The sequence below is a fragment of the Acomys russatus genome, chromosome 11, assembly GCF_903995435.1.
Source record: "Acomys russatus chromosome 11, mAcoRus1.1, whole genome shotgun sequence".
NCBI lineage: Eukaryota > Metazoa > Chordata > Mammalia > Rodentia > Muridae > Acomys > Acomys russatus.
The window spans coordinates 10,312,127-10,325,526 of NC_067147.1; the positions used below are offsets into that span (position 1 = coordinate 10,312,127).

General features: G+C 48.0%; 1 protein-coding gene across 1 annotated transcript; it reads right to left on the minus strand.

The window, feature by feature from the left end:
• Positions 1–1,513: 1,513 nt before the first annotated feature.
• Med20 (mediator complex subunit 20) lies at positions 1,514–13,323 on the minus strand. Its single transcript, XM_051152845.1, has 4 exons — positions 13,198–13,323; positions 10,895–11,049; positions 4,270–4,523; positions 1,514–1,966 (listed from the first exon to the last, which is right to left on the minus strand). The coding sequence occupies exons 1-4, from the start codon at positions 13,209–13,211 to the stop codon at positions 1,751–1,753; spliced, it is 639 nt and encodes a 212-aa protein (XP_051008802.1). The 5' UTR covers positions 13,212–13,323; the 3' UTR covers positions 1,514–1,750.
• Between the last annotated feature and the right edge of the window lie 77 nt (positions 13,324–13,400).

Here is a 13,400-nt window from a genome sequence, read left to right on the forward strand (position 1 = left end):
AAGCCAGTCAAGTCTGAGCTCAAAAGGAAAAGAGCCAAAATGAAGGGAGTGACGAGGCAGCTCAGTAGTTAAGAGCACTTGCTGCTCTTGCAGAAGACCTGATTTGGTTCCCAGCACCCAAATCTGCCTATGACAGACACACTATCCAGAGGACTTGATGCCCTCTTCTGGCCTCCAAGGGCACTGCACACTCATGCATACCCCACCCCACCCCAATTAAAAACAAAATCTTTTTTTTTTTTTTTTTTTTTTTTAAGATTTATTATGTATATAGTGTTCTGCCTGCATGTAAACCTGCACACCTGAGGAGGGGACCAGATCTCATTATAGATGGCTGTGAGCCACCATGTGGTTGCTGGGAATTGAACTCAGGACCTTTGGAAGGGCATGTAATGCTCTTAACCTCTGAGCCATCTCTTCAGCTCTTAAAAACAAAATCTTAAAAAGAAAAAAAAAAAAAAAAAGAACACTGGGAATGTGTAAGTAAGGCAACTACAACTAACAAGATGTTCGATTGTTTTCGCTTCTCTTTATCCTTTATGGACTGAACCCCTTCTTGTGTAGGAGCTGAGGGTCCATATTTACCACACTTAACATCTGTTTTCGGGAACATGTAGCAAAATTCTGCCTTATTCCACAGATGGCTCAAGGCAGCCAATAGAAAGTCCAAAGTGGACAAACTGCAGCAAGACCACATACAGAACAGAAGCCAGAAATGTAATATTTTTGTACATTTTATTGTAGTATCTAAAACACCTCAATTTTTAAAGAGCAAAATTAAAATAAACAGAAACAACAAGAGCAAGGGAAAGTAACAGTGAACAATGTGGGTAACAGATCCTACAGCCGGGAAGGTGTGATGAGCTTTCCTGCCCGCCAAAGCTAGGAGGTAAGCATGACCAGGGCCTTGCAGCTGCTGCAGAAACATGCTCTGTCTTCTGAGCACAGACTCTTCACTGGAACCCTACACTCTGTACAGCAGCCATTTTCCCAAGCCTGTCTACAGGTGAGCCTGGTAAATGTCTCTGTACAGGTGTGAGGTAGGTAAGCAATGTCAGGGAAGAATGTGGTAAGGAAGACATTCTGGGTGACTGAACAGTGAAACAGAAGAAGCCGAGTTCCTGCTAACCCTGTAGACTTCATCCTGCTCTGGGGGAACTGATTAACTGAATTATTAGCTGAGAAAAATAAAATGTGCAGTACGACCCTGTGCTTTTGGTTCTGCTATGGCAGCTTGGTCTATGGGTTCACATAGTTCAAAACAGAAAGGGAAAATGTCAAGGTTCAAAGCAACACTAGCAGATTCAGTTCTCAAATCACGGAGCCAATGGATCAGAAAGCAAAAGCAGTCAGGGGAGGCCAGCCACAGCCTCAAGCAAAAGTGTTGCTCCATTCAGCACAGGCACACACAGCAGTGTGGCCACTGCAGCCTATACCAAATCCTCAGGACCTGGGGACACACACAACTCCAGTGCTGGCACGGACAACCCTGTCCTACCTTCTACCCCACAGCAGGACAGTCCAGGCTTCTCCATTCTTCCCAAGTACCAATCTTGAGGACAAGCCAAATCCAGTTAAGGCATGAAGTAAAAAAACCAGCTGTGATGGGGTCAGGAGGGGAGTCCAAAACCCCAGAACACAAGCTACAGCTGCAAACCAGCTGGGCCGGGGGCCCAGGACCCTCAGTACAGCACCTGCTCCTCTTGGCAATACCCTGGTGACAGCTCAGCAGGTAAGCCACTGCCAGTCACTAACGGATCCCGGCCACTGGCACTTGCTGCTGTTTTCGGATCTTGTTGAAGAGTTCCATGTACTGTATCATGGTATCTGCTGGCCCATAGACAGCATCGTGTCTGTTCCCAAATACTGTGGGGGCCCCTGGCGTGTGGCTACCGAGAAAACTCTGTAGGAACTCATGCAGGAGGCTCCAGCAGTCACTAGCCACCACACAAGGGCCATACTCCACCTGGGATAGAAGAACAGACAGCAAGGGTAAGGACAAGGATGAGGCTGGCTTCTTTCCCTCCTGCCACTGCTACCACTAAAAGTCACAAACTGAAAAGATTAGAGAGTGCTGGCCTTGGAGGTCCCTGAGAAGAAACTGTCACTAGGATCCTTTTCTCTACCTGGGATGCTCCTCAGACTCCCTTTCCTCTGGTTTTTACTTTGTGACACATCTAGCTGTGCAGCTCAGGCCCAAATGCACAGTCCTCTGGCTTCTGTCTCTCAAGAGATGAGACTGTCGGCATGTGCCACTGCTACAATCAGCAAGACTCTCAACAGCTGAATTCCTAAGCCAAATGCCTTTCAGGGTAGTTCTAAACTAACTTCAAAAAATGTGTGTGTGTGTGTATGCGCGCATGTGCGCGCTTTGCTTGCTTACTAAATGATATATTTTCAAAAGCTTATACCTTGTTTTATTGTTTTTTAAAAATCTCAATTAATGCTGGACACATGGTAGGTTATGGACTTTCACTCTAAAGCTGTCTACCACCGTACTCTCCATATGCCATTTTCAATACCTACATATTTAGGTTCAAAGATAAAGGCTATCAGCCAGTAAAGATGTTTGTCAGCAAGCCTTCAAACCTGAATTCAATACCCAGGACTCATGGTAGGGAGAGAACCGATGGCTCTCATCTCTACACGTGCCATGGCATATGCACACCTATACCCACGATAAGTAAGTGTAGTAATTTTTTTGACTAAAAAACAACTATATCAGCTGGATGTGTTGGTGCACACACCTTTAACCCAGCACTCGGGAAGCAGAGGCAGGCGATCTCTTTGAGTTCCCTGCTAGCCTGGTCTACAAAGCGAGTCCAGGACACCCAGAGCTACATAGAGAAGCCCTGTCTTGGAAAAACAAAAAACAAAAAAACCAAAAAGGAATCTGGGCATGGTGGCGCACACCTTTAATCCCAGCACTCAGGAGGCAGAGGCAGGCAGATCTCTATGCGTTTGAGGCCAGCCTGGTCTACAAAGTGAGTCCAGGACAACCAAGGCTACACAGAGAGACCCTGTCTCGAAAAACAAACAAAACAAAAACCAAAACCCCCAAAAAACAAAAAAGGAAAAAACAAAAACTAGATGGAGGCATCTCATGCAAATATCTTGCCCACCATGAAAGCTGACAGATGCCAAAAGGAAAAGTACAGTTTTGTCCCACAGCTCTGGGGACATCTCATAAAACATACTGAGGGACACGCAGGCACACGACTGACAGCCTGCCTCCCAAACAACCCTCAGAAAGCTGTCTATCCGGCTCTTCTTGGGAACAGTGGCTGGGCTCGGTATCCTTGCCCCTCTGCTTTCCTTGACTATGTGTTCAGTTTCCCAGTAAGTGAGCCCCCTGAGCTAGACAACCAGGCATGGCGGCACACGCCTATAATCCCAGCACTCAAGAGGCAGAGGCAGGTGAGCCAGCCTGCTCTACAAAAGTGAGTCCAGAACAGCCAAGGCTACACAGAGAAACTCTGTCTTGAAGGAAAAAAAAATTTTAAAAAAGCTAGATGAACCCTGTGGTTGGTTCCTAGCACCTACATGGACTAACAACTTTATAAAATCTTTGACTCCAATTCTGGGCATCAGATGCCCTCTTCTGGCCTCTGTAGGCACTGCAAGCATGTGGTACACAGAAAATACATGAGGGAAAATAAATCTAAAACCAAAAAAAAAAAAAAAAAAATCCCTTAGAGAACCAAGCGGCTCACTCCTATAATCCCAGCAGAGTAAGACCATGCCTCAACACATATGCAAACATACACAGGTTTCTTTTTCTTTTTTGAGCTGGGGATAAAGCATTGTGTTGGTACACTGCTTGTCTAGCAAGCACAAAGGCCTGGTCTGCATCTTCAGCACCATACAAACCAGGCATGGTGAAATATACCTGTAATTCAGGAGGTACAGACAAGATTTAGAGTTCAAGCCAAATGAGACTGTCTTAAATAAATAAATAAATAAATAAATAAATAACCTAAGAAAGAAGCTGGCACACTCCCGTAATCTCAGCACTTAGGAGTAGAAGAGAGGACCATAGTTTATCATCCTTGGCTACACAGTAAGTACAAGGCATGAGACATGAATCTGTCCCACAAACCCCCAACAAAAAAAAAAAAAAAAATCAGGCAACCAAAAGATCCCTGTGGTAGAGGCAGAAGAGAAGAGATACTGAAGAGTCTACGTGAACTAAGTGGGGCTGGGAGCACTTCCAGACTCCTTACTGTGCTATCCATAGTATACCCTGCTCGTCCTTCACCAAGGTCTTACCTCCACAGAGATGCCACGGGCGCTGGGCCCCATTGTGACTGTGCCAACCTTCACCAGGAAGTCACAGTACTGGTAGCGGGTCCCCCGGGTCTCAATCTTGCTGGCCTTGGCACTCTGAAAGAAGCCCTTGAGCTTCACCATGAGCACATCGAAGTTGGTGTCGGCAATGAGGCAAGGGCCATTCTCAAAGAGGGCAAAGCAGCTCAGTGGGTACTCAGAGTGATGCATCACACACATCAGCTTCCCAGCCTGGCCTGCAGGGACAGACGCCACTCATCATCAGGACCCCGCCAGCACACCTTGGGACAGACGGCCACTCATCATCAGGGCCCCGCCAGCACACCTCGGGACAGACGGCCACTCATCATCAGGGCCCCGCCAGCACACCTCGGGACAGACGCCACTCATCATCAGGGCCCCGCCAGCACACCTCGGGACAGACGGCCACTCATCATCAGGACTCCGCCAGCACACCTCGGGACAGACGGCCACTCATCATCAGGACTCCCGCCAACACACCTCAGGGTGGTCCAGTGCACCACACCGGGCCAGCCAGCAGCTTGGTACCCTGGCAGTCTGAGACGGGAAAGGATCACTAAATGATGCCACCCTAGTCCACAGAAGCTAGGTAACCGGAAGAGCCAGCCAGATTACAGAGGCTAAACATACCTGAAGAGCACCAGAGGGTTCTCAGGGGTTGAGAACAGTTGTATGGTGAGCTCATAAATGCTACTTTATCATAATGATTAACAATCCATAGAGACTTTTGTTTTGTTTTTTGAGACAGGGTTTCTCTGTGTAGCCTTGACTGTTCTGGACTCGGCTTTGTAGACCAGGCTGGACTTGAACTCAGAGCGATCCGCCTGCCTCTGCCTCCCTAGTGCTGGGATTAAAGACATGCGCCACCACCACCTGGCCCATAGAGACTCTTACGTGATAGCATCTATAATAAACTCAGGGCTGGTGGTGGTGCCTGGCAACAGGCACTGGTCTAGCCCCACGCTCCAGCCCTAGGTCCTCAAACAGAAGTAACAACACCTGGCATGCCTCTCTGGTCCTTGCCAATGCCTCCTTTGATTTTTCTGGGTTTTTTATTGTTTTTTTCAAGACAGAGTTTCTCTGTGTAGCCTTGACTGTCTCGGAACTCGCTCTGTAGCCCAGGCTGGCCTCTGCCTCCCCAGGGCTGGGAGTAAAGGTATGCCCCACCACAGCCCAGCCTTTTGTCGCCTTTGAAATCTAAATGCTCTTACAGAGGTTTTGGAATAGGGAGCCTGTGAATGGCCAGGCTAAAACTTAGGCCACAGTCAAGCTAAGGTAAGGCCTTTAAAAAGCTAGCAGTGCCCCCTGCAGGTAAGGGCAGATGTTTGCCAATGTTTAGCTGAGACAGGAAAGCAAGCACACTCTGAAAGAACCTGGGCTCTAAGATGTGAGGCTGGAGAGATGGCTCAGTGGTTAAGAGCACTGGCTGCTCTTCCAGAGGTCCTGAGTTCAATTCCCAGCAGCCACATGGTGGCTCACAACTATCTACAATGTGATCTGATGCCCTCTTCTGGTGTGCAGGCATACATTCAAGCAGAGCACTGTATATATAATAATAAATAAATACATCTTAAAAAAAAAAAAACGTGAGGCTGTATCTTCAAGGCCCTTTCCATCTCTGAAAAGTGAGGTTCCTTATTATGTGTTGTTTTGTTTGGTTAGATTTGGTTTGGGTTTTTGAAACAGGGTCTTGCTACAACCCAGGCCAGCCTGGATTTGACTGCAACTCCTAATGCTAGAATTACAAGAATGTGCTACCAAAGGTGGCTTGCTTTCCTTATTGTTTATTTTCTGGTGCTAGATATGGACTCCAGAGTCTTGCACATGCTCAGTCAGCACTCTCCACTGAACAGAGCCAGCCCACTCACTGATTCTACTGGTGCGCTCCTGCGCACTTTCACTCTGTCTGTCTGTCTGTCTGTCTGTCTGTCTGTCTGTCTCTCTCCAGGATTTCTCTGTGTAGCCTTGGATGGAACTCAGAGATCTGCCTGTCTCTGCTTCCAGAATGCTGGGATTACAGGCTTGTGCCACTGCGCCTGCCTATAGGGTCTTACTATGTATCTCTGGGGAGTCTGGAATTCTCTATGTGGACTAAACTAGCCTCAAACTCAGAGATCTACAGGCCTCTGTCTCCAGAGGGCTGAGGGTGAAGGCGTACACCAGACACTTGGCTCTAATCTCTTCTTTTTCAAACACTTATTTTTGTGTGTCTGTGTGTCAAACTGAGGTCATCAGGCTTGGCCTCAAGTGCCTTTCCCTGCTGAGCCTTCTTGTCAGCTCTTCTACAAGCTTTCTCCAAGGAGGGAGAGCTACAGATGTATTTGTTAACATAGGACTTGACAAAACAATGAAACCAAAATTCCCTTTAATACACTACAAGAGAGAACAGATAAATACACTTTGAAATACTTTCTATACACCTAAAACCACCCATCTTCAAACCCTGCCTGCTGCCCTCCCCTCCTCCACACACCCTCCTTCTAACCCTGCCTGCTGTCCTCCCCTCCTCCACACACCCTCCTTCTAACCCTGCCTGCTGCCCTCCCCTCCTCCACACACCCTCCTTCTAACTCTGCCTGCTGCCCTCCCTTCCTCCACACACCCTCCTTCTAACTTCACGTCCTTCTCTGTTTTTCTTCATAACTCACTGAGTCTAATCGGTGCTGTCTATACGTACATTGGTATAGGGCCACCATCTTACTTTTTGACAGGGTCTTTCACTGAACCTAGAGCAAAACTGTCTGGGCCAACAAACCGCAGAGATGACCCTGTTGTCTCTACCTTCTCAGGTCTGGGTTAGTCATTTGCTGCTGCACCCAACTTTTTCTTTCTCCCTCCCCCCCCCACCCCCAACAGGGTCTCACTATATAGCTCTAGCTAGAACTCTGAACTGGAATTCACTATTAGACTAGGCTGGCCTCGAACTCAGAGATCCTGCTTCTGCTTCCCAACTGCTGGGATTAAAGGCCCATGCCACCAGGCCTAGCTGCACCCAGCTTTTAAAGTGGATTCTAAGGATCCAAACTTAAACTCTTGAACTGACTAGGCCATCTCCCTAGCCCCTAAAGACTTTTTTAAAAATATAGATTTATTTGTGTTGGGGGCAGGCACACGTGTATGCGTCAGAGGGAGACTTGGGAAAGTCTGTTGTCTCCTCACATCACATCATGGGTTCTGGAGATAAAGCTCCAGTTGTCAGACTGTGGTAAGTACTTTTATGTCTTGTCATTGTGCTACCCCCCCCCCCCCCGCTAAAAAAAAACTTTTAAAAAGATGGTCAGGAGTCCACAACATATGACAAAAGTGGCTCCAGCTTGTGATCCCAGCACTGAGGAGCTTCGATGGGGATGCAGGAGAGGAGCCACAGAAAGAAACCTAGTCTCTAAATAGTAAGCACCACACGGCAGCTCATGAGTACTCAAAGACGCTCAGGCAGTACGACTGCCTCAAGTATACACATATACACACATGAAATAAAAAGACAGACAAATAAATGCACACGTCTACTCTTAAAACTGAGTGGGAGCTGGGACGACAGCTCAGTGAGGACCTGAGTTTTAGTTCCCAACACCCAGGTAAAAAGCCTGGAAGGCTGTACGTGCCTGTGATTCCAGCACTGGGGGGCAGCCAGGTGGATCCTAAGAGTTCCCTGGCCAATAAGCCATCCGAAATGGCAAGTATTCAGTTCAGTGAGAGACGAGGCACAACCAGGCAGAGAACCACAGAACGAACCACCTCACATCCAGTGTCCTTTTCTAGCCTTCACAGGTGTGAGCATGCACAGCTCTTACACTCACGCTCAAGTGCATGGCCCCCACAAAAACACACCAGAAACACTAACACACAAAAAATAAGGCAGTGATAGTTTAGCAGGTAAAAGTGCCTGCTGCCAAGCCCAATAAGCGGTCTGATCCCTGGGGTCCACATGGTATGAGGAGAGCACAGACGCTGGAAAGCTGGAATCTACGAACTTCACACCCATGCCACGGCAAACAAAACTATGCACGTGCGTACACACACACACACACACACACACACACACACGAACTTCAAATGACAAACACAACTATGCACGTGCGTACACACACACACAAATACAGAATAAATAAAAGGGTCTAGTAATGGTAGTCTTGCCTAGTGTGCATGAAGACCTGGGTTCTAGCCCAGCACCATGTAAACTGAACGTGGTGATGTACACGATAATCCTAGCGCTAGGGATGAAAGGAGGATCAGAGCAATCATCATCAGCTGCACAGCAAGGGCAAAGCTGGCCTGAGCTACACAAACCTTCTCTCAAAACCCTAATTAGAGACAGCACTCGGGAGGCAGAGGCAGGCGGATCACTACAGAGTGAGTCTAGGATACCCAGGACTACACAGAGAGACCCTGTCTCAGAAAGGAAAAACAAACCAAACAAACAAACAAACAAAACCACCAAAAACAAACACAAAAACCCCTAATTAGTACAAAATAAAAATGTAAAAAGGGTGATTACCTGAAAGACCAGAAATCTCATACTCTAGCCTAAGATGAAAGGAGCAAGGAGCCTAGAAGGAGGGAGCAGAAGAAGGCTTCTGACCCACAGGGCAGGGAAGATGGCAGTCTAGCAGGGTTGAGAGTGTCACAAGAGGCTGCGTGGCAGTGCTGTACACCTTTAGTACCAGCATTTGGGAGGCAGAGGAAGCAGATCTTCAAGGCCAGACTAGTCTACAGAGTGAGTTCCAGGACAGCCATGGCTACACAGAGAAACCCTGTCTCAAAACAACAATAAACACCACCCCTCAAAAAAGAATGTAACAAGAGGCGGGCACCATAGCTCAGCGGTTCTTCTCACTGACTGTTCTGTCAGAAGGCTAGAGTTCAGGGCCCAGCCTCCACATTGGGTTGTGCACAGGCCTGTAAGTCTCCTTTGGCCTCCAATAGGCACCATCTACATAAATAGATACAGCCACGTGTAGTGATGCACTCCTTTAATCCCAGCATTTGGGAGGTGGATCTCTGTGAGTTCAAGGACAGTTAGAGTTACATAGTGAGGCTGTTTCAAAAAATAAAATAAATAAGTAGAAATGAAGTAAAAAAAAATTTTTTTAAGTGTAGGAAAGAGAGCTGGAGAGATAGCTCAGTGGTTTAAGAGCATTGGTTGTTCTTCCAGAGATCTGGAGCTCAATTCCCCACACCCACATGGTAGTTCACAACTATCTATAATATGATCCGATGCCCTTTTCTGGTATGCAGGTGCACATGCAGATAGAGCATTGCATATTTATTATTAATACATACGATAAGTCTTTAAAAAGTGTAAAAAATGGAAAGAAGGGAAAGATGGCAGGCAGGAGTTGGAGTTCATTGCCTTCCCTGGACTGAACTGCCTCTCTGCTGCCACCTGCTGGACTTAGCAGGCTCTACACTTACCTCCAGCTCCCAACCCGTTCTCTGCACTGCCAATTCATACCTCAGTTTAAAACAGCCCTCAGACTCACTCAAAGCTGATCTTAGTTCTAATTACACACCTGATTCACACTACATCAAGCTGCATTGCCTTGAAATTTTTGAAGAGTGACTAAGGACTCTGTGTGAGTAGGAAGGGGGATTGAACCCAGGGCTTTGTACATGCTTTCCACATGCTCTACCACTGAGCTACAACCTTGGAACATTGTTTTTTAATATTTTATTTTTATATGTATAATTGCTTTGCTTTCATGTATGTCTGTGCACCACTTGCACACCAGTGTCCAAAGAAGGCAGGGACATTGGCTCTCCTAGGACTAAAGTCACAAATGGCCATGAACTGCCACGTGGGTGCTGGGAATCAAACCTAGGTCCTCAGGAAGAGCAGCCAGTGCTCTCAACTGCTGAGCCATCTCTCCAGCCCTGAGACTACTCTTCAGTGAAGAAAGCACTTCCTAGCCGGACATGGTGGTGCATGCCTTTAATCCTAGCACTCAGGAGGCAGAGGCAGGCAGGCCTGATTTCAAGGCCTGCCTGTCTACAAAGTGAGTCCAGGACAGCTAGGGCTATTACACAGAGAAACCCTATCTCAAAACAAAAAACAAACAAACAAACAAAAATCCAAAAACAAACAAAAGAAACAGAAAGAGAGAGAGGGAAGGAGGGAGGCAAGGAGGGGGGAGAGAGAGAGCACGAGAGCTCGCGCAGTTCCAGCTATTATGAACAAGTATTGTTTCCCAAGGAAGGTTCTACTTCACTAGCCCAGGCTGGCCTTCAGCCCAAGTTCAGTTCCCCGCAGCCATGTCAGGAAGCTCGTAACTACCTCTAACTCTAGCTCCAGGGGAATCTGACACCTCGAGCCTCCATAGGCACCCGCACTCACGTGCATATACCCACACACAGGGGCACAACTGTATGCACGCACACATACACACACTTAAAAAAAAAACAAACAAATCTTTAAAGAAACAAGTAGGTTCGAACTGCAAACTGGCCACCATGTCTAAGACAGAACAAGAATGACTGAACTCACAAGCACATTCTACCGCGGGCAAGACTGTTACCCTCAGCAGAAATGCAAACAGGCGTCAATGAACTCCAAGCCAGGTTCCAACATCTGCTCACAGCATCTACTGACCTTGGCTGCCCAGGGTGGAGGCAGCTGTGTGGTAAGTCTCACAGTCCACACAAAACGTTCCTTGTTTCTCGGCCCCAAGCATCTCCAATTTCCTGGTGAGGAGCTCCACCGTCTGCTGGACACTCTTGCCCTCAGCCACAGGCATCTGGGACACACTGAAAAACAGAAAACCAAATCAGCAGTGTCCAGAGCCGCATGCTCTGGCTAAGGCACTCAGTCCCCAGCAGGGCTAGGAGTTACTACCTCAGACAACACACACTCCAATCCCCGCCCCTTCAACCTGAGAAAGGAAGAGGCCCACAGTCCCCAAGAGTTCCTGACAGGCAGAGCACAGGGCTCAAGTATCTCACCCTGGGGCAGTAAGCTTTCACCATACCAGCATTCCTCAAGGAAGGCATGTGTGCCAACCTTTAAGTGATCAAGCTAGGTAGTACAGCAGGTGCATGCTGCCAACCTGACAGGATCGCTGTTTATCAATAATCCCTGATTACTTGTGGGAGACAAGGTCTCACAGTGCAGCCAAAGCTGATCTGGAGTTCACTACATTAGCCCAAGCTGATCTCACACTTTTAACAATCCTTCTGCCATTGCCCTCCCATGTGCTGGAATTACATGAGTGAACCTGACCAAGACCTATTTCTTCAACTGTGAATAAAAAATAACATTGATGGCATTTAACTGTATGAAAAAGTCCAAAAAAAAAAAAACAAAACTATAAAGCCAGGCGTGGTGGCGCACGCCTTTAATCCCAGCACTTGGAGGCAGAGGCAGTTGGGTCTCTGTGAGTTCGAGGCCAGCCTGGGCTACAAAGAGAAACCCTGCCTCAAAGAGCCAAAAAGAAAACAAAACAACCCCCTGTGTTACTTTATGATCAATTAGATAAATCTATCAACGGAGAGCCAGAAGGTTACCAAAAACTGACACTGTTGACACGAATTCTGGGATTCTGAGAAAGCTGAATTCATACTGTAGGCAAGGAGCCTCTTCCCGGCGACTGCCTTCTCTGAACAAAGAAACTGGTGGGCAGGCACTGGCGGAGCACTCCTGCAATCCCAGGATGCAGGGGGCAGAAGCAGGTGGTTTTAAGTCACATACCAGCCTGGGCTACACAGCCCATAAATACATGAAGGTGCTGGGTGGAATTCTAGGGCTCAGGGACTCCGCTGTGAACTTTCTATTTCCATTACTGACAGGCACTCTGCAGTACAGTAGAAGGCTGAGAGGAGGCTCCTGGCATCAGCAGTGGGCAAGGATGGTCTATGAGGCCTGCAAGAGCCTGCGCTATGTGTAGGGCTTCCCACCCTCACCTTTCACAGAGCAGATCTGGCCTCCAGGCCTCTCTAACGGAAAAGAAGCACACCACTACCAAGATTTTTTTGTTTTTGTTTTGTTTTGTTTCCAGACAGGGTTTCTCTGTGTAGCCTTGGCTGTCCTGGACTCACTTTGTAGACCAGGCTGGCCTCGAACTCACAGTGCTCCACCTGCCTCTGCCTCCCGAGTGCTGGGATTAAAGGCGTGCACCACCTCGCCTATTTAAGTGCTGATATTTTGGAATAAATGCTCAGGAAAGCACGGTGCTGGGATCTTACCTACCACATCTTTTAGTAAGTTAGACATAAAACATGTTTAAGATAAAAGTTGATCCAAACTGGCTCAAACACGTAGGGAGTGGCTTGTGAATAGTTAAGGTGCCTGGAACTGCGATCTCCAAACTCCCAAAGGCTCCTCCCCTTCCTTCTGTCACTAGACCCAATATTTTAAAGTGGCCAATTCAAAGTCAGCCTGTTATAACTGAAAGCAAAATATAAAAGCCATCTTCTCAGCGGGGTGTGGTGGCGCACGCCTTTAATCCCAGCACTTGGGAGGCAGAGGCAGGTGGATCGCTGTGAGTTCCAAGGTTAGCCTGGTCTACAAAGCGAATCCAGGACAGCCAAGGCTACACAGAGAAACCCTGTCTCAAACAAACAAACCAAAATAGAAGTCACCTTCTCGCGCCCTTTTTATCCCTGCCTGCATTTAACTCCTAGGCTAGAAACCTTATTTCCAACCTTTGGGTTGGAAGAAAGAGAAGGTACAACTGCTGGCGGGGTCCTTGGGATGATGTGCTCGCTTTGCCAAAGGGGTACGTCTGGGGAGGAAGAAGCCCCCACACGGTGTCCCCTTATCCACACAACCCGAGGACATCTTGGTCAGCCCTCGAGGAACCTAGAACCTCGGTCAAAATCCGGCCTCCCGGGCCACTATAGACCCAAATGGCCTTCACGACCCCAAGCTCCGCCCCACAGAAGCCCTTGAAGTCCTACCAAGTCACTCCCATGGCGTAGGGCCAAAAGGTGGCACTCCCAAATACTCGAACTCAGAGAATCCAGACGTCCACAGGAACCGCAGCCACCTAACATAAAAAGCGGTCGTAGACGGGGCTCCGGAAGTTCGTCAATAATGTGCGCCACGGCGGCACGCCCACAGGAAAGGAGCTTCTCGGGATACTCCAGCGGTTGCCACTCCT

What these genes read in the sequence shown, in the direction of transcription:
- Med20 (XM_051152845.1), bottom strand. An exon ending in CTCCACCCTGGGCAGCCAAG is followed by an intron (nt 4,524 to 10,894) that starts GTCAGTAGATGC and finishes CTGTCCCTGCAG; the next exon opens with GCCAGGCTGGGAAGCTGATG. An exon ending in CCCGTGGCATCTCTGTGGAG is followed by an intron (nt 1,967 to 4,269) that starts GTAAGACCTTGG and finishes CTTCTATCCCAG; the next exon opens with GTGGAGTATGGCCCTTGTGT.